General features: G+C 32.7%; 1 protein-coding gene across 1 annotated transcript; it reads right to left on the minus strand.

Annotated features, from left to right (window-relative positions):
• Positions 1-806: 806 nt before the first annotated feature.
• On the minus strand, positions 807-21393 carry LOC148282160 (myotubularin-related protein 10). Its single transcript, XM_088225547.1, has 14 exons — positions 20980-21393; positions 20810-20864; positions 19481-19608; positions 17419-17598; positions 16439-16659; positions 15555-15696; positions 14859-15101; positions 11692-11821; positions 11311-11446; positions 8143-8371; positions 6999-7116; positions 4641-4867; positions 1464-1714; positions 807-973 (listed from the first exon to the last, which is right to left on the minus strand). The coding sequence occupies exons 1-13, from the start codon at positions 21043-21045 to the stop codon at positions 1466-1468; spliced, it is 2124 nt and encodes a 707-aa protein (XP_088081673.1). The 5' UTR covers positions 21046-21393; the 3' UTR covers positions 807-973; positions 1464-1465.
• Positions 21394-22648: the final 1255 nt, after the last annotated feature.

Raw genomic sequence — 22648 nt, forward strand, 5'->3', positions numbered from 1 at the left:
GTCCCTGTTAGTTTCATGGCGGTCAATCTCAATTGAACTTACTAGCAATCAAGATCAACATGTAATTATCCGTTGATGAGAAAATGTCCTTTAATTGCATTGAATAGTAACATTGATTTAAAATGAACTTTGGTGTTTATTTTGAATTTTGTAAGCACTGAAATAGTTTGTAATAGAACTGTCAAATGATGCTATCAAGGGTTAAGGAATTTTTAATATTCACATTTGTTACTGACAATTTTTGGTGGAAGTTCATTTTCATTAGACGACAACTTAAAATTTTCATTAAATACTATAAATAAAATAAAAATACTGGGTGCACACTTGCTTATAGAACCAATTAGCGCTGAGTATAGAGTCTTAAGATACCGTTATGAAAGCAAATTGATAAGTTGTCTAATAAAAAGTAAATAAAGAAGCAAGTTATATATTTTCAAAAAAAATACAAAGAAGTAATATACAAATTGTTTATCTAAGAATTTAAACCTAGACTCGACTATATTAGCGCCATAGTAAAATCTCACTTTCAAATAAAACTAAAAGAAGCATGCTATTAAATTTCCAAAATCAAACATCTTATTACCTATATTTACTAATGCGAATGAATAAATATTATACTTTATATTGCGGATAATTATGTAATTAATAGAAAATCAAAAATAAAACATATATTTGCAATAAACTTTTGAAAGCAAATCAACATTTATAGATTTATCTTCATAGTTTAATATTTGAACTTCAGTATGTAGTATATATGTAATATTATACATGTTTATGTTTTTATAAGGAAGTACATACGCATGTTGTTATTCCGAATTGGACATGTATTATGATGACCCATTAACTAACATGTATGTCCACATAATAAAACAGATAATATGCTAAAATGTATACATGCACAATATAGGAATAAGATTTGCAACAATTTTCTTTCATTCCAAATTTGCAAGAGTCGGAAGATGATCAGCAACCCCTAAAATGGAATAAAAAATATTTTTTTAGCTGAGGTAAACATAATCGAAATTACGATAGGTAAAACTTGTAGTTTGCTATTGTAATTGAGCATCTTGGTCTGATGTAGTGAAAAAAAATGTTTTAGAATAAACGTTAACGGTTAACAATGATAAGGTTGTTCAGAAGGTGGTTTGAGAATGGACGCAGCAGCTCCCTATAATGAATGTTTTGAGGGTGCAGCAGTGGACTTGGCTTGGACACCTGCTGCAGATGCCTCAGGAAAGATTTAACCTTACCATTTATTCACACCTAGGGGCTCCCACCGATGCGGGATTGATGTGGGATTGATGTGGGAGGAGGCGAGAGTGCTGGCTAGCTATAGGGTCTTCTGAAGGCATTTGGTGATGTCCACATCCGCTCCGAAGTGGAGCATGTGGACATCACCTCCATGCTCTACTTTGGAGCGGATGTGGAAAAAGAAGAAGAACAATGATAAGTATTGCTCTTACCTCTAGTCTGGTCCATTTAGCATAGATTGTGAGTCTAGCTGCTGGTCACTTATATCCAACCCATCTGTAGAAGTGGAGTCCGGCGGTGGGGACATGTGGTGCTCTAGAGAAGGGACTCCGATGAAAGGAAAGAAGGCTCCCACAGTTGAAGGATGTGGACATTTGACTTCCTCGGCAAAGTTATTCTCTTTTGTACCGTTGGATTTACGTATAGAACTCATCGATGACAGCTTATCTTGTAAAATGTGAATCTGTATGAAATAATAATATTATTACAAAAAATATAATCAACTAACTAACCATCATCATTTCCTTATCCGCACCGATAGGGCACTGCATTTATACTCCAATTGCAGCATATCTGAATAATTTTTGTGTTGTTCTCTCAATATGAGTTTTTGTGTTCTTTCATAGATGACCCCAAGATACTTAATTGTCGAAACACGCATGAGTTGGCGGTTATTCATTGCGTATCTGTGATATTATAATGTATATTTTTACATCCCTAAAATCAAGTACTTATTTTGGTCGATGGTTACCCATTTGCATATTTAACCATATAGCGATAACTGTTCAAAGTGCCAAGCGGCAGGTTTTCGTACTAGTGATTGGATGGGTTTTCTGGAAACGTACTAAATCTATAAAAAAAAAAACATCAAGGAGTGGATGAGTATTAAATTAAGCGAAATGTAGTCACAAACAAGACCGTGGAACATCAAATTTGGCTTGAGTTCATTATATTTCTATTTTGCATTTTATAGATATTCTACCATTTATTTATATTTTTTATTGGCAAATGCAAGAATTCAATATTTTACTGGGTGAAAAATTATATTATTATGTTATTTATGTGTCAGATGTTTTTTACATTCATAAATTTGTATGGCACGACTGGGTTTTATTTCAAGTATTTCTTGATCTCATGCGCATTTTACAGATAAATCTAATATATTTTTTTGTCATTTGGTAATTGCAATTTTGTTTTATTCTCTTTAAATTCTTTGAGGGTTTCAGGTCTCTTAGCTGAACAATGCTAGTGTGGATGCAGTAATGATTATCCTAGATTGTCTTTTTTGTAGATATAGTGCACTGGAGCAGATCTTGTAGAAGATTCTGGAGAGACCACATAAATAGAATGAGCAGCTATAGACTGGTGTCCATAGCAGCCAAAGAATTGCCTTCCATACGGCGCGCACCTGGAAGACCCCCTAAGCGATGGAAGGATAGTTGGGCCTCATCACGGGAGACTGAGTAGTCTAAGTAAAACAGATCATATCTACAAGAAGACGAAGAAGAAGTCTTTTTTCTTTCTTTTCATCTTTTTTTTCTTTTGGATAATTAAGTAGAACAATCCTTTGGAGGACAATTGTTTGATTGTCCTGGATTTTTTCTTTTCCAATTTTTTTTTATGGTTGAAAAGAACAATCCGTTAGAGGATAACTTTTTGGATGTGTTGGTGCTTTTCCACCGCATTACTGTGTCATAATACGCAATGCTGTAGTGAAATATAAAATTACGCATTTTGAAATATTGAAATACATTTGGTTGATATTACTTCAGTCCAGGATATTATTTATTGAAAGCGCAAGCAGTCGACTGGGTTTCTATTTCCAAGAATAATTTCAAGTCATCGGCAAATGAAAGAAATTGCGAGAAGTTGATAACAATGTTTGAGTATGTCCAAATGCTTGCAGACTGGCTGGATTTCCTCCCTAGGGAGTTATTCATATTTAAATTTATTTAAAATTAAAATATGAAAATTGTTTTCAGGCGTTGCCTAGTGGGTGATTTGGTTTAGCCGGATGAATCTCACCCACGTGATAAAGGTTTCAGTTCTTTTACTTCACAAAAGTCAACAGATGGGAAGAGTTGAGGAAATGTGGATGTTGAAACATGGACAGAATGGTGAATGTTACACAGTGTGTAAAATGGCCACTTAAACCAGCCAATGACAGATCATAAGCCCTGTAAATGCCTAGACTTCCATATTCCCTTCTCAAAAATGTTTTCCCTCTCTGTTGAAATAAATTTAAATTAAAAAAAAAAAAAGTTGATAACCTTCACTATATCATCTATGAAAATGATAAAGAGTAGTGGACCAAGGTTTGACCCTTGTGGTACTCAGGAATAAACTGAGAATGGTTTCGATTAAAATATTCTGTTTGAAGTAAACTGTTTTCTATTCTCTAGGTAGCTAATGAAAAACATCACTAACAGAAGAGAGAAACCAAATTCTGTTAATTTAACTAGGAGTATACGGTGATTAAATATGAGAAGAACACTATAGCATCGGAATTACTGCGTTTATTTTACTCAATTGATTTCAAAGAGTGATGCAGTTTGTGGTATACTCGCTCAAAAAAAAAGTAGAGATAGGAAAGAGTTTACCTAAGAAAGATAAAAAATGTGGTTAGAGTGCATTTATAATTCAAAACATCCAAATTTAGACTCAGATATTGTACTTCTGGGGATGTGGCTTTTCTACAAACATTTCAACATTGTAAATATTCTAAATTTATAGCAACAGAGAGTGAAAACATTTTTGAGAGGGGAATATGGAAGTCTAGTTCAGCCAGACGAATCTCACTTATATCAATAAAGGTTTCAGCCTTTTTACTTCACAAAAGTCAACTGATTGAAGAGGTGAAAAAATGTTAATGTTTAAACGTAGGCAGAATGTTGAATGTTGCAGTGTGTAAAGTGGCCACTTAGACCAGCCAATGACAGGTCATAACCGGTATAAATGCCTAGATTTCCATATTCTTTTTTGTAAAAATGTTTTCCCATTCTGTTGCAATAAATTTAGATCTTAATAACTTCTAGGGAGTGAAATCCAGTCTGTCTACAAACATTAGGACATATTCTTGACATTTCTAATTCAAAATATTCTTTTAAAAAATTAAACCTCTTTGTCGATAATGTCTCCTCACAGAGTGTCGAACATCTGTTATTTCGATGTCCTGTTTTCAGCTTGCATCGCCATAATCTTGAAGCAGAATGCAGAAAAGAAGGAATATGCCTAACATTGGTGATTGGACACATCAAACTAACCAAAATCAATAATCAATTTTCCTATTTCCCAGAGAACAAATTGTGATTTTTCCAGAATACCGTAGCCTTGTACATGATGTGTAAAGCTTCTAACTACAGGCGTCCCAGGAATACAAAAAAACAAACCTCTTTAACGATTCTCATGTTATGGAGAAGGAACTGGATGTCTCCCGACGCGGGCTGGTGGAGTGGAGGAAGCCAGCGCATGTAGCAGGTTCTCCACAAATCCAGGGCGGGGAGTGAGGTGTTAGGGCAGAGCCTGGTGGGGCCCGGGGCTAGCCCGATGGACTCGGGGCCGGACACCCGTTGCGGGCTGGCCAAGCCCGGTAATCGGATGGCAGAAGGTGGAATTACTAAAAACAAAATTATTTATTTACTTTATTAATGTAACGTAAAAGAAAACACACCATTTTGTATAGCAGAAAATCTTCTTTCGAATGACGTTTCGAATGACCTTCACCATTTTGTTTTATTTTTGATGCTCACTTTAAAGTTTGGAAAAAAACGGACGCAACTCATGTTAACATCTAATACAATAAATAATTTATTTTAAATTAAAATATATTGTAACTAAGTGTAGTTAGCTCTTTAATACTCATTTCATACTCATTCAGTTGTACACAGGAAATAGGTACTACTGACATAACAACAATAACCAATGAACCAAAAATTGGCTACGTCCATTAATAAATAATGTGAACTAATTGGCATTGTGGAATTTTTTCCGTAGACTAGTTTTCTAGCATAGTTATTTAAGACTAACTGAAAACTGAAAATGTTCAACAAATAAAAACATTATAAATCGGGTTGTGGTCCTGTGGTTAGTGTCTCGGACTCAAAGGTCCGTGGTTCGAATCCCACTCTACCTCAATTTGATTCCCATTTTCTAATAGTGAGTTATTTACAACTCGTTGAAAATGGGAATCAAAATGAAATATTTGGGTAAATCATAAAAACGTAAATATTTCTTTTTAATAACAAAAAAACAATAATGTAGAGGATATTAATTTATTTTAATTTAGATTATTATGATTTGTTCTTCACAACATAATATGTTATGTGAATCAGAGCTTGAGATGAGTTTTAGAGTAAACGACAAAAAATTGTCTTAATGTTAATACAATATTACCCCTATTGCTTTAATTTATAAAGTAAATCTCACTACCAAAGTTTTGTAACAAACACATATACGAAGGTGTGTTCAGATATTAACGGGAATTTTTCAACTTCGCGGGTTTGAAGAGTCCGATTATCATATTTTTTTATTATGTTGGTATACAAGCCCTGAAGTATGCAAAAATTTTCAGCCGCATTGCTTACTTTGTATGTGGCAGACGCTAAGGTTAGACGTGTTTTTATGAGCTCTGCATTTTTTCTTGTTTAAAAAAAATGGATCAAAGAATTTTTATCAAATTTGTGTAAAAAATTAAATAAAGTGTAACAAAGTGTGTGAAATGTTAACAAAGGCCTATGGTGAGTCTGCTATATAAGCCTTTCCAAGATGGCCGTGAAGACGTTGAAGATGATGAATGGCCCGGACGCCCCAACCGATGAAAACGTAAAAAAAGTGCATGAAATGGTTATGAGCAATTGCCGAATCACAATCAGAGAAGTAGCTGATGGTGTTGGCATATCGATTGGCTCAATTTTTTCGAATGTTTTGGGTATGAAATGAGTGGCAGCAAAATTTGTTCCAAAATTGTTGAATTTTGAACAAAAACAGCGGCAAATGGAAGTTGCTCATGAAGTCAACGACGATGCAGAATTACTAAAATGTGTTATAACAAGTGACGAAACATGGGTTTACAGATATGACGTCGAAACTAAGGCTTAATCGTCCCATTCTGGATCGCCAAGACCTTGACAAGTGCGGTCGAACGTGAAGGTAATACTCACTGTGTTCTTCGATTTTAATAGAATAATGCATCATAAATTCTTGTCACAAGCTTGTTTGTGAATTTTTGGCCAAAAACAATATTGTAACAATGCCCCAGCCTCCATATTCACCAGACATGGATCCGTGAGACTTTTTCCTATTTCCAAAAATAAAGTGAACCTTAAAGGGCCGTCGTTTTACAAGCATAGATGACATAAAAAGCGCATCGCTGAAAGAGCTACAGGCTATTCCAAAGATCGAGTACAAGAAGTTTTTCGAGGATTGGAAGAAGCGCTGGCACAAGTGCATAATATCTAATGGGGACTATTTTGAAGGCGACAACATTAATGTAGATGAATAATTTTTTTTTTTTTTCAAAAAACGAAAATTCCCATTATTTTCTGAACACACCTTGTACGTTATATAGTTTTACAGCTTAATTTTATATTATAAATATATTGCATTTTAAATAAAGTTCATTTAAATTTTATTATAATTTTGATAATTTTACTTCCAATAAAGAAGTTAAGTATTTGAACAAAGGTGAAGCCAGTTAGTAATATAAAATTAATAAAAAAAACAGAGGGAGATTAATATTTTTTACTTACCAGACTTTGGAGGATGTGTTGGGTGAACTGGAGTTGTATAAAGAGGATTATAAAAGTACTGAATTTCCTCTTCAGTAAACTGCTCTCGCCAATCCCACACCGGGCGTAGATTTGCATACTGAAAAAAAAAAACAGATAATAAGAATGTTTTCGTATTGTGAATTAATATTTCCCGAGCCCAGGCAGGATAAAGAATACAGTCCGGTGTATGAAATAGAACCAGAACCCTGGACAATTTTTTTCGATTCAATGGCTGCACGGTAAAAATCCTGAAAAAATAAATTGAGTGGATATTAGTCCACCATGTAGTCTAATGGTATGCGTTTTTTTATAAAATTTATATTTGAAGCACTAACTTTGTAGTTAATAAAAATATAAAACAACCTTGTTTTTAACCACTTATTTTTCTACCGACCGGTTGCAAAGCTACATAAGCTTCTTTAGCTTTTATATATGCATAACTGAAACAAAAATGTATTTACCATATTTTCGGATCATAAAACGCACTTTTTTGCTCTGAAAATTCAATCATAAATTGGGGTGCGTCTTATGGTCCGATGTGTCTTATCGTCCGCAAAATACTGTAATGTCTTAGAATCTGACCCTAGATAGGCAGTTTAGGTGACTCACCAGCAAAAAGAAAAAAAAAATGTTTGTATACTTATTACACATTAAACCCACTTCATACTACAAAAACAAAAATGTAAATTGCTGTAAAAAATACATACAAATAAAATAAATAAATATGCAATAAATTTATAAATTAATGATGTGTAACTAAAAAAACAAATAAAAACCCGGTAGTCAGACTGTGGGGACCAGAAAGTGAGAGACTAGGATATGTTGTTGTCTATGGTCACAGTGCCCAATGGACCTATATAGGGGCGCGCAACACGTCACTGGCCCTTCTCTGCCTCCACCAGTATTCAAATTCACTTTGAAGTATTCTTTGTTTAACCTCTGTATTTTCGTGTGTAATAAACCAAAAATCGTAAGTAACTTAAATTATTTATTTATTCCTTGAGGTTAAATAGATTAAATGCATTTAATCATATGTTTTTACATAAAATAACAAATAGCTACTATCTAGTAGAGTATAATAAGATACTTCTACAAGACGAAAATATACAAATAAAAAATTTACTTTGGACATTGCGATCTCTCTGTCTCGGGGGCAGTTGAAGAGGAAGGTGTGGAAGAGCTGGTTGTGTGCCGAGTCCCACAGGGTGGCCAGGTAGGCATCCGTGAACTGAAAGGACGAGGGAAACTGTTGCAGCAGCTGCCAGCAGCAGTCCAGGAACAAGAGGAACACGGGAGACATGGAGCGATCACACTCTGCAGTGTCCGACTCATCGAGAGCCAAGTGACCGAGTCTAAACAAACAAAAGTGGTTAAGGTTAGGTGGCTAAGGTAGGGCGAAATGGTACAAGAGCCTTCATTTCATAAAGGCATCTAAGCAATGCCTACTTCTTATTAATTTATTTTATATATGAATTATACAAAAAAAAATGTACTCCCAGGCTCATACAAGTTAATTTTGGGACAGAACATAATAATATACAGGGTGTTATTTAAACCCTGTCACATCCGAAACCACGATGATCAGTATGAGCAAGAAGACATATTAGCATATTTAAAAAAATATTTAGAACAAAGAAAATTTAAAAAAAATAAAATATTTGAAAAAACAAATGGTTGCTTACTTCTGCAGGGGTGAAGTGAGGGGAGCTCGGCGCAGTGTCAGACTCCCCCCTTCTCCCTCCTCGTTTCACCCCTGCAGAAGTAAGCAACTATTTGCTTTTTGGATATTTAAAAAAAAAAAAAATTATTCGTTCTAAAAAAATTTTTTTATGTGCCAAAATCTCTTCTTGCTCATACTGATCATTGTGGTTTCGGATGTGACAGGGTTTAAAGAACACCCTGTATAGGTAGTGTTATACAATACACAACATTGAAATACATCAAATTAAGTATAACAATACGTGATTGGTGTACCAATGCAGTGTCCTATGTACCATTAGGTGCGGAAAGGAAATGATGGTGATGATATAATGATTAAATAACAAGCTTAAATTTCGACATTTAAATATAACATATAGGTAGTATTACTTAAGAACATTGTCATTTTTTTAATGTTCTGTAGTACTCTGGTAGCCTGTTGTAATTACCACTACTATACCCTACTTGATTATCATAAAACATATTTACAGCCTTCGGAGTCAATGAAATTGAGGAAAAGTTAAGTGCTTGGATTCGTCACGCGTCGTTGTAAACATTGTTACATTTCATAGTGCATTTCATCATCCAGTGCCCGAAATTGAAGAACATTCACATCATATCAAAGGTAGGTGTCCATTCCATGTTCCTATCCTTTTTACAAATATTCCCAACCTATCACAAAACTGAATGAAATTAGTTTTTCCATAAAAGTTCGTCTTTTCGTTAACATTTCACAGGTGGAAGAATAACCTTACCCACAATAGTGGGTTTCAAAATAATTGCTTTTAAAGTAATTTAAGTGTTTTCAAACAATGCTTGGAGTTTTTTTAAATATTTTGTTTTCTAAAAAAGTTGTATTTGCAAGTTGCAAGAAAAAAAAAATTTGACGGATGTTTCCTTGCAACTTGGGAATTAAACCCGCGACACCAGTTTCACAGCTGGCCGTTTAACCAACTGAACCACGGCGCCTGTCTTGGTGTTGTTAACAACCTAGAGTGACCGTTTTTTATGTGATGATAGCTAAAGCATGCAGTATACTAAATATGCATTAGACGGACAAACAACGTAATGGACGTTACGTTGTTCTTCCACCTGTGTCCTCATTAACATCAACACACAGTTTATCTGCATGAGAAATGTGGGTAAAGCATTGTGTATGAATACGATATGTATCTACAGAGCTCTGCCTATATCCTACATTCGTCCCTCATAGACTTCAGATATATTCAGCCGATCCGATAGTATAATATCACGTTGGGGAAAAAGTAATTTCGTATTTTGCGCCCTTTTTTTTCCACTAAATATATCTCGTTCATTATTGTTCACATCGAATCATACGATACGGCGTTGTAAAGGTGTAAGTGTATACTACAAGCGCTTCTTTGACAGTAATACTGGGAGCTCGGATGGGAAGTTCTTAGGCATCCACCCTATAGTCCGGACCTGGCACCAAGTGACTAGTACCTGTTCCTGTTTATGGCCAACGCGCTTGGGGGTACAAATTTGACCTTAATAGAGGTCTGTGAAAATTGGTCGTCCGAGTTTTTTGCCAATAGGGACAAGGTTTCTACGAGAGGGGCATTATGAAGTTGGATTCTTGCTGGCAACAAGTTATCGAACAGATTTGACGCATATTTGACTTAAATCTGATGATTGTTACACTTTTTTTAAATCATTGAAATAAAGCGAAAAATACGAAATTACTTTTACCCCAACCTGATATTTATTTATTGTATACTGTAAGAGGTCTAGGTATGATGATTGGCAACAACAAGATAACTACAGTACCTGTATACTTACATATTCTGGCAAGTTCATTCCACGATAATTTCTTCCAGAATTTACAACTAGAATTAACAGTCTTTTGAAATAAAGAAGTATAACAAATCTGGGTTATTTACTTCTAAGCTACAATTAGCTAAGTACCCCCTCACATTACACAAACCATCTGTGCAATGAACCAAATAGTTAGTAGTTAAAGAATCACTCAAAGAATACCTTCATCACCAAAGGGTAAATATATTTTTATAATAATGAGATTTAGACAGTAGGCACTGCTTAAACACCCCAGTGGCAAATTGGTTAGATACGGCCTTGAATACGAATGTTATATCTGATGACATCCTAATTTTGATATAATTTTTCGAGTTTCTGCACGTATTTGAAGAGACCACTGTATGAGATTGCTGCGGGAATAAATTTACTGTGGCAATGTTTTATATACTCGTTGCTTTTCTTGTTTTGTCTTCTAGATTATGTATAATATCTAACTACTCCAATTTTGTATAGTATTTCTTCTTTTATTATATTATTTTTAAGTATTCAAAGTTATTTTTTAGTGTTATTCGATATTGTTATTGCACTCATATAATACGTTATTATTTTTTCCAAGTTAAATGTGATGGCTTAACACGGACACAGCCCACAAAACCACAAGTTCATGAATATAATATGTAAAATGTAACTTAATTTTAAATAAATAAAGGAATACAAATACTATGGAAAAAAACTGTAAAATTGATATTTTTGTTACATTTCTACTTGAAATGAAGAGTTTTAATTCATTAAGTTTTTGAATTAGTGAAGTATTTACCTATCACAAAATGGGTGTCCTAATGCAACCCATTCCTTCTGTATGAGAGATTGGAACCCCTTTATTGTCCTGAAGTGTGTATCCAAAAGGAGTTGAGTCAGAGAAGACACCACTGCACAGTAGTCCATTCCATCACCTAAAAATATTTGTATGAAAAATACATGAATGATCTTGGGGCCTCTTGACCTGTTGTGGTACTAATAAAAAAAATATAGACAATTTAACTGTTATAATTAAAACATTTTAATAAATCTATTTGATATTTAGACAATTAACTGCCAGTTTAGGTGATATCAGCTGTCATCAGCTTACTTAAGAAAGATTTAATAAAAAGCACATGTTTTATAAGTAGAGTCAGTTTTGCATAATTTATAAACTTACCTTCTTGTAAGACAACTGTTATATTTATAGATAGACTATCAGCCGCTTGCACGGCAAGTGTCAAACATTCTGATACATATCGCAGCCATCTTGTGTTGTCCAGTGATGAGTAGAATTTACTGTCTTGTTCCTGGAATAAAATATAAAAATAAATAGCATGATGTCTTAATTCGAAACTCATTTTAGGTAACTAACGTACTTATTGAAAAGTCCTATTAACATACATGTTTTACAAAATAATAGTATGAGCTGGGATAAATAATAAAACAAATATTAATAAATGTTTCATATCATGGTCAAACAATTGACTTACCAATATTTGGACAAACTCGAAATATTGTAATTGACATAAATTTTGTTTATCATTCCAACAAAACATCCCAATCTTACACCAAAGTAATCCAGGGCTGGTATTATGAACACGTTTATAGCGCAGTATAGCGTGTACTTACATATTAAATGCGTTCAGAATAGCAGCCCGGGTATTGATTGAAATTTATAATTTGAGTACAGTAAAACTCCAATTATCCGGATTAATGAGTGCCAGATTTTGTTGCTTTTGAAATAATACGGTGAGTTGGAATCACATTAAAAACTTACTTAAACATGTCTTGAAAAACTTCTCCTTTATTTTATTTCCTGATAACGATCTAGATATTTATAAATCCAGATGACCGGAGTTCGGATAAACGAAGTTCAACTGCATTAATGAACCAAGTTAGTACTTTTATTATTATTTATTTAATTTCTTATACATAATACATATTTGTACAACCAATCGATAAAATAAAAGTGTTATTTATATAATTTAAGTTTCAAAATGGATTCTAAGAGAAAAATAAAAATAAAACAAAATGAATACAAAAATAGAAATATCAATATTTATATAATAAACGAATTAAAATCAATGCTAGTCTTCAATAGGAAAGGGGAATAAAGAGAGGGAAAAGAGGTAGAGACTAAGGAAGAGAAGGGACTTCAGGTGTGATTTAAACAGAGATACTGTGGAAACATCTTTGATAGATGGGAGTTGATTCCATAGTCGAGCCGCATGAACACTACACGAGTTGGAAAAAAAGAGGAATTGTGGATGGGAATAACGAGTGCGCTTTGAGAATAAAAACAAAGTTATAATCCATGAACTGATAAGCGTTGAATTTTTTCACAGAGGTATAAAGGAGCGTTAGGACTATGAAGTACAGCAAACATAAGTGAGAGGATGTGATAGTCTCTCCGGTGTCTAATTTTGAGCCATTTCAGTTGTCTACAATAATCAGATATCTGGTATTATTTCCTAAAATCAAATATATACCTAATGCATGTATTCTGAAGTCATACAAGTTCAACCTAATGAATAATTCAGTCAATTACTATTATAAAATTTTTCCTTACTGTTTTTGAATCAGTACATTAAATTTTCTAAAAAGATACCAGTCTCAAAGATTTTGCGAAAGCGATGAAACCGGCAACTGAATATTCCAAATTTGTGAATTTAAGTATCGCTCGTCTTTTATTTTTATAATAAAAAAAAACATTAATAAGACCATAATTATTATGAAAATAATTTTATGTGAATATAAATTTAAATAACATAATTTGTACGTATTTTGAATGATACTTTCATTGTGTATACAAAAGCTATGGAGAAATCGTATAACATTTTTTGAATTGCATCATTGACCACTGCATTGATTACTCATTGTGTCATTGTTGTCTGTTCGCTGAAGTACTAAAGACAATTATTGGAAATAAACCATTGTGTGTTTGTTAAATGTTATTCAGAACTCTTCGAAAATATTAAAAGTATGCGGTTCTCAATTTATTATGTGTTAACATTTAATTTTTATTACCATTGTTGAGTTTCTCAGTTAAGAGGTGTGATTAATGTGTTTATAGACTATAAAAATAAGACAAATTAAAATATATATATATATATATATGTATGTATTGTATTATCATAGCCATGATTTTTTAAAGTTTTGTAATTTTGAAATTACTCCGCCCGTGATATCACTAGTTGTCCTGACTGGTGAGTTGGCTTCGCGGAAACCGGAAATCTATCCAACACTATAGTTGATTGGCAAGAACTTGTGATGTAATTCAAAATACAACAATGTTTTGAGTATGTCCAAATGTTTGCAGACAGGCTGGATTTCCTCCCTGGGGAGTTATTCAGATCTAAATTTGTTGCAACAGAGAGGGAAAACATGACAGGTCATAAGACCTGTAAATGCCTAGACTTAGAGATTCCTTTCTCAAAAATGTTTTCCCTCTCTGTGGCAACAAATTTAGTTGAAAGCAGTTTTTTTTTTTTTAAGAAATATTTGCGTTATTATAATTTACGCAAATATTTAATTTTGAGGGCCATTTTCAACGAGTTGTAAATAACTCACTATTAGAAAATGGGAATCAAGTTGGGGTAGAGTGGGATTCGAACCACGGACCTTTGATCCGTGAGTCCGAGACACTAGCCACGGGACTACAATCCGATTCATTTTAGTTCATTTTTATTAATTTTTTCACACATTTTTGAGAAAATTCACAATTTTTTTATTCAATATTAGAAAACATTTTTTTTATATGTAAATTTCCATAGTACTGAACTTCCTTCCTGTCAATCAAAACAGCCAAACCAGTTTAATTGAAAGGATATATTTAACATTGAGCTTTGAACAGTTTGTTATAGATAGCTAGTCGCCGCCCCCAGGTTAAGAATTTGTGTTCTGATGTTATTGTAAACTAAAAATCAATAAAGCAGGAGCACAAAAGAAGCCACGAAAAGTTAAACAGAAAACATCATATATGAACAAAGATACATAATATTGATTGAACACGATTTCAAGATTTTCATTCTCAACTGCTAATTAAGTCACTATACAAAAAATGAGATAAATACAAAATAAATTATGTTTACTTAATTGGTTTATAATCACGTATATTCATGCTGTGTAGCTTTGCTTTGCAGTTACTTTGCTTGTTTTAAAAACAGGTATAATGTTTTATTTTTTTATCGGGGAAGGGATGCTAGTCCGAGAAATAAAGGATTTATTCAATTTTCAGATTATAAAAAAAAAAAGAATTTTTGGAAAAAATTTATTAGAATTTTTCTTTAAGTTTACCATTAGGAATGTTCCTCTGAAGTTTGTAGGTGTTTAAATAAAATTTACCCAGAATGCAGCGAGAGTGGTCGGTGCACACAGGGCAGAGAGTCTCTTGAGAGAGGGGGCCAGAGACTGCGCGGAAGAAGGCAGCCCAAGTAGGCGGGGGGCAGCCTTGGTGGGATGCGCGCGACGAGCTGCCTCCAAGAGAGTGGACTCGGGGGCGTGGGCCGGGGCGGAGCCCCCCCCTCCGCTCGTTGAATATAACTCGCTGCACCGGGCTAGTGCCGCGCCTTCTGGACCACTCCAAACCTATGAGTATAACCATTACCGTAAAACATAATATATGAGAAAAAAATACACTTTTTGTACTTGGGTAAAGAGCAATTTGTTTACTACACATTCTAACGGTCAATTTATTGAATCTGGGCAATATTTTTATTGCTTAGATTCTATGTACCAACAGTTTACATCTGTAAACTGTCAAATCTACGATTACCTACGCCTATATTACAAAAATATAACTGTAAAAACACTTTATGTTTTAAATTAGATAAATACATATTTCCTACACCAGCACAGTTTTCTATTTCCATTTTTTTAGAGATTTTCGCAGATGTTTGCGAATTTTTGAAGTTCTTGATCAACAATTATGTATGAATATGATAATATATTAGAGTAGGCACTGCTTATTTGCCTACATGAAATGCACGCCACTAATGTGAGGAATTGTCTTTATTTTTTTAAATAAATACAGTAACTTACCCAAACAGGAACCCTCCCTTTCCTGAAGTGTCGGGCAGCTTCAGCTAATTGGCAGTCCAAGACTGTACCTGGTACAACCAGAGAATCTCCAGCTCCACTGAAGAAACTATCCTCAGCAAGATTGGCTCGAGATATACGCCAACTAAAATAATATTTAAAAATCATTACATATTACTTACTAAGTTAATTTTTAATACATGTATATTAAGCACATAAGGTGTGCTACATTTTAACCTCATATGCTAAAATATATATCTAAACTATGGTGATTATTTCTACTTTTGAGATGTCCTGTCGTAAAAAAAAATGGTAGCAGAAATAAAAAACGATGAAGCTTTATTAATAAAGCATCACCAAACATTTATAAATTAAAGCATTACCAAGAATTTATTACGGGAACAGGAGATTCATAAATTATTAAAATAACATGATATACATTCATTACCCAGTTGCAAATAAAAAATACGGACGAAAACAAAAAGTTGTCGCAGGAGATGAAATTAACTGTTCACAATGGAATCCTGGTGTCGACCCTTATTTATGGACTTGGAAAAACAAGGATGAAAATAAGCTGAATGCTGTCAAAATGCGACCTCTTAGGTGAATGCATGGTATAACTATGTATGAATGATGCACAAATGTTGAGATCCGTGCATTATGCAGGGCTGAGATAAGCATTATTGACAAAATCAAGAAAGGAGTTCTGCAGTAGTTTGGACATGTAGAGCAAATGGATGGGGAAATAACGGCTTAAAAGATTTACAATGCAAATGTTGATGGATGCAAAAAATGAGAAAGACCGAGAAAGACACTTGAAGATGGACATGTCAACCCATTCTCTTTTCAATTCTAAATATTGTCTCTGTCAATTTGAAATGACTTACTTTTGGCAGTTGGTTCTATCCATCTCCTTTTTCCAATCATTGGCTCTCATGAACATGTTGAGTTCCGCAAGTTCAGGGGCGGGATGGTAAGGTTCACGGTACTCGTAGGCAAACAGCAGATCATGGCGCCTTGGGAAGGCGTGGTGGAGTAAAGAAGCAGCTATTGCCCGCCCCTGACCAGACGCTGAGAATTTAAATCCAAAGGAAAGCACTCGCATGTTCTGCAAACAAATTGGTTCAGTAAATAAACAAAGACAACACCTACAAAGATTGGAATAATTATTTGAAAATAGCAATTTTAACTTTATATTCATATAAACATTGATTAGGAATGGAATGAAATTAAATAAAATAAATTCAACACTTTGTTTTAAGACCACTTTACTCAAGTGGTTTTAAAACGAAGTGTTTAAATTATTATATTCCACAAGTTTAACGACGATTCAATAAATAATAAAGTAGAATATTTTTAATTTTATTATAATAGCACATAAAAATATTGAAATTGTATATTTTTTCATTACTTTCATTCGATTTTTGGTCTCTTTTTTTTGCAATAATTCTGCTTGATTATTTTTTGTTTTATTTTGGTTTTTAAATCAGCGACCTTTTATAATTATAGATATTAATATTTAAATAATTTAGTACTTTTTAATTAAAGTAAATAGACGTCTGTGTTTGAGAGTATCTTTATACAGCAAAATGTGTCTTTTATAAAGACTTATGAAGAGTTGTTCCAAACATCACCGAATTCATTCATGTGTTTCCATAAATTTATGAACACAACAGATATGAACAATGTTTTGAGTATGTCTAAATGTTTGTAGACAGACTGGATTTAATTTAACTTAATATTCATGTGGCGGTGCATCCTCTCGGCCTATCCCTACAGGGAAACGGCGTGATGGTAGTAGTTATAGTAGGAATTGAACAAGATAATTTTCACAAAGATGTTTGTATTTTGTGTGGTGGATACATACCTTACACAGAACTTGGAGGCCTTGCACTCTCCTGGGGAGGGCTTGGTTTGGGCGTAAGGCCCGTTTTCTGCTACGAGCTCCCTCATCTCCACTACTCAGCTCCACTACTCCTCCCACGAGGCTCAGGGGAACATCGTGAGGACCCAACACACGATTCTGCTGCCGACATCCCCCCAACACCTTAGAAATACAAATTACCATAAAGATTCCATACATACGAGTATAGACGTATTATAAGCAGTGCTTACCCGCTTGATTAACTTATCATAAAAGTCTTACAGAATTCAGTAAAATCTGAAGATCAATGATAAATTCTTCAATGCAAATGTTGATTGTTATGTATGAGCTACACAAATTAGATTAGGCAAAAGTAGTGCCATGTTAATTTTTTTTTTCCATACTAACTATTAACTATGTGTAGCACTATCTCTGGCACCGATAAGGTCAAAATATATTTATCATTATTTTTTAAAGTTTAATTTATTCAGAAAAAAATGTAAACATAATGTTACAACAAAATATAAAGATATTTATATTAAAGTTTCCCATTAAGTAGAAGAAAAAAATAATCTTGTGTACTTAAGTGGTAGTGACGTCTTACAATGTCTTCTCTATTTTTGATTAGTAAATATTATTAATATGCAATATAAATTACAAAAATATATACAGTGTTTTTAATGAGTGCTACATATTTTTTTTTTTATGAATAAACATTTTTACTTCTCTAAAAAAATATTCCTCTAGTGTTGTTCTGTTGTTGTTTTTAATTTTACAATGAGGAAGTTCAGTGTTTTTTTTTTTGAATTTTTTATTTGTTAATATACTGTTAAACTAAGTCAAAATTTTTTTTTTTTAATTTTTATATATCGTATTATCGGCACTATGATTTTTCAAAGATTTGTATTTCTGAAATAACTCCGCGTGTAACGTCAGAGGTTCATTTCCGCTTACTCTCATTCAGTTCTTCCTATTGGTCCAGAAGCGACAAGCAGACCGGAAATCTTCCATAGCTCTCAGATCATAGGTTGATTCACATGAACCAGTGACGTCATTTAAAGTAGTGCGTTTTTATCAAAGTATTTTATATTCTTTTTTCTGTACATTTTCAAGAAACTTTGTAGTACAATTTAATGCTCTAATTTTTACCCCGCGTAAGAAAACATTTTTTGTATCCAATTTCCCGTAGGGCTGAAGTTCCTCATTAAGATATTACCAATTATATTGTTGTAGGTCTTGTACTTATATTTCATGATGTAGAAAAACTACTATGTACCTATGTTGTCTTTATGGATATGAAGTAAATAATTTTTTTTTTTTACTATTATAATTAATTTTTGTATTTTTTCAACTGGTAAAATATTTGTTTTGAAAGCATTGTGATATTTTGCCTCTGTTGCTCCAAAACATTTTTGGTCATCTGTTATTTTGTATTGTATGCTAAAGTTATGGGCGTTGATGATGATTTTTTAAATTCTATATTAGCCACAGATTTTTTTTTTCATGTTGTTTATATACACAGGTGTTTTGTTTTTATAATGAGGAACTTCAGCCCTACGGGAAATTAGGTACAAAAAATTTCTTAAAAATGTATGAATTTTTAAAAATACATTTTAATAAGAATGCACTACTTTGAATGACATCACTGGTTCATATGAACTATCCAATAATATGAGAGCTTTGAAGGATATCCGGTTTGGTCATTGTAAACGAACCAATCGGAAGAACTGTCATAGAACAACCTCTGACGTCACACGCGGAATTATTTCAGAAATACAAAACTTTAAAAAATCATAGCGCTGATAATACGATATACAAAAATAAAAAAATTGTCTTAGTTTAATATTCTATTAACAAATAAAAAAATAAAAAAAGACACTGAACTTCCTCATTATATTTTGTTGAAGGCATAAGCTATTGAAAAATATATATATGTGATGTGGGGAATATTTTAAGAGAGTTAATTAACAACTTATTTTACTGTATCCTCTAAAACTCATATAATTTGTATGAGTCAGATTATGTAATTGCTCAAAAATCAGAAATATACATATTTTCATATTACCTGATCATCTGAAGTAATAAAAGATAGCTTATAGTTAGTGACAAAAAGAGATCCGAATCTTCCTTTTTGCTGTTCACTGACTGGCGCAAACATCAACACATTATGAGCAGCTCCGATCACCAACTCTCCTGTGAAAAAATAAACAAAACATTGGATCAGTTCATTTTTTAAATGGAGGATTTTTCAATATTTAACACAATTTTATTTATAAATACAGGAACCAAGTTCACTAAACATTAATGTTTTGGAAAATATGTTTAATATGGTCAAATACTCCTTAATATATCGATGTGCCCTGCGTAAAGTGCTCTATCTGCAAATCTATTACATATTGTGCTGGAGAAAGCTGAAAAGGTTTTTTCATGTTTTTATTTATTTATTGTATTTACAGCCAAAGCCAATCACAATAGTTATATGAAGAAACATATCTACACGAACTGAACGAAACTATGTAGCAAAGACAAACAAGGGCAGTGAAATAATGGTGTATAATATTTTCAAGAACACGATCAACATATAAAACTTCGAGCTAAGCTATGTCAATCCATATTCATCCCACACAGTGTTAACGGCGAAAGATCTATTCCAAAGAATTCAAAGTTCTGTGATGAATTGATTATTCTACACATTCCTGACATAGGGGCATAAAAACAAAGGTTGCTCTTAGAAGATTTGATAGATAGCAGATTTTGACTTCTGGTGAGTTGGGAACATAAAAAGAAATTGATTGCAACAGAGATGGGACATCAATTAAAGTATTAATTATTTTGAAAATGCATATAATGTCAATCTCTGTTCCGTGTTTCTCCAATGAAGATAGATTAAGAGATTGCTGTGTTTGAAAATAGAAATAATTACCCCAGTAGAATCTGACCAACCATATTATTCATTAATCTTTGTATCTGAACCGTATAAGTCTGTAAATTATATGTTTTTAGTTTCATAAGTTTATAGATAAAGATTGTATACTAATACAATAACAAAATATCTCAAAATTGTCAATTAAGCAATTGGGGGATTTAACGTACAACTCATCGATATAATGTTTCATTTTAACATACAGTCCGGTCTTCTAAAATTTAATTTTACATGGCTAGTTTTTTTGTAATAAGCATTTTTATTTTCCAAAAGCCAATTGAATATAAATATATTTGAATAAACAGAATAACAATTTTCATGTTTATTATTTTTAACGTAAACAACTCTTACTATTTTTATGTTGTGAGAAATTTTATGTACTTTTTAAAAACATTAGTAAATATTACGTTTACAAAAAAAATAATTAGAAAGAACAAACTTAATTAATTAATTAATTTTTAATGTGCGTACCTGATAGTAGCTTTGGTTTTAACTCTTCAATAGGAATATCTTTGCCATCATTGATCTGAAATGTAATGAAAAATGTATAATCAAATTTAGAAATAAATGAGTACATATTATACTAACTCGTATATTTGTATTATATGAAGCGTGAAGGTTGTCCCTAATCAAATAATTACCTTGAAGGACGAATCTTCGAGGCCCAAATAGCTTTTGAAATTATGAACCAGCTTTCTTTCGTTCATGTTTACATTGACTTTAGTCACAGATAACAATAACTTTTTTCAAACGGGGATAGAAATCCATCACTTACTAACTTGATCTGACATTATGTTTACTTATTATGCCGACTAACTATTTTCTCAATAATCTAAAGCATTATATTAAAATTTGACAGGTAGATTTCCCGTATTTTGATGTCACACCCGTATTTGACAACTAAATATTCGATGCTTTTGATTGAATTTAACAGACTGTTAAAAAAAAACTCAATAATTTTGTTTTGCACAATAATAGTAAATAAAACACAAATTTAGGTGAAAATATTGTAATTGTCCAAATACTCCAAATGTGACATTTCGTCGATTTAGGTTAATTTGATGTTCATAAAATACATTTTCTATTGGTAGATGTTCATATATGCACACTACAAATGTCAATGAAACTTGTAGTACTTATCTACTCCGAATGAAAACTTTCGTAGTGCATCTGATGAGAATTTATTTATTTTCAACAGTTTATCAAAGTTTAAAAAATCGTGTCTTAACTGCATTTTTGGATTTCTACTCGATCTCTTTTAAATTTATAAAATAGGTTTCCCCCGTAATAGAACTATTTAAAAAAATGTGTTTAACATCAGAGGAGACCAACGATGTATTTTTTCAATATTTGTCACGACTGCCACAAGTTACAGATTCTAATTTTATTGTGCGTGGGAAAAATCCATTATCTTGCGACTCCCGACTTTTGGACACGGAATAATAAGGCGTGCTCAGGTGCTCACTAATATAGAACAAAAAAAGAATCCACCATCAAATTTAATAAAATAAAGCCTTGTTTTATTTATTTTATATTATACTATTTTTTTTATCGTGGTATATTTTATTATTTAGAAAGATGATACCTGTACCTACACTAGCTGTATAATATTTATTTTATTTATTCTTTTTCGTTTTTTTTTTTGCGCACCTAATGGTGCATAAGGCACTGCATTATTACACTAATCGCAGCGCCTCGATATTTTTTATTACTTGAAGGTAAGATGATCAGTCTTACGTTTCAGGTGCCAGTTCAGAGACAATGAAATATTTTAGTGCAAAAACATAATTTTATATATCTCATGTCATGCCGAGAATCGAACCCGAAATAGGTAAAGCGAGTGTGTTTCTATGGTTTCCTCCGGCTCACCGCTTGATTCTCCTTCTAATTCTTTTTTGTGCCTTTTTAACCTCGCTACTGCGGTGTTCTAGCCAGAAATATGCTTGAATATTGATAATCACCCCAATGACGATGCAATGTCCCACTAATGATTCAGCCTTAAATTTGTACAAGTTTTTTTCATTAAAAAAATGTTCACATTTCTTAAGTACCTACATAGATTTAACGCAAAAAAAGGGGAAGTGGGTAATTTTGCAACACATTATATTTTAAGTCTAAATTAATATTCAGAAACTACGAGGTACTGGATTTTATCCACTCATCAGCATCATCATCATCATCCTTCCATTTTATCAAGAATATTGTTTTAGCTGCCTATTTTTTTATTGTTTAAATTATCACATTATTTTGTAAAACTTAAGTGAATACATATTATTAGATGGCATATTTTCTCTCTTTTATTTACTTTTA

This window comes from Micrasema longulum, unplaced genomic scaffold, assembly GCF_059751315.1.
Source record: "Micrasema longulum isolate JH-2025_06_02 unplaced genomic scaffold, ASM5975131v1 h1tg000371l, whole genome shotgun sequence".
NCBI lineage: Eukaryota > Metazoa > Arthropoda > Insecta > Trichoptera > Brachycentridae > Micrasema > Micrasema longulum.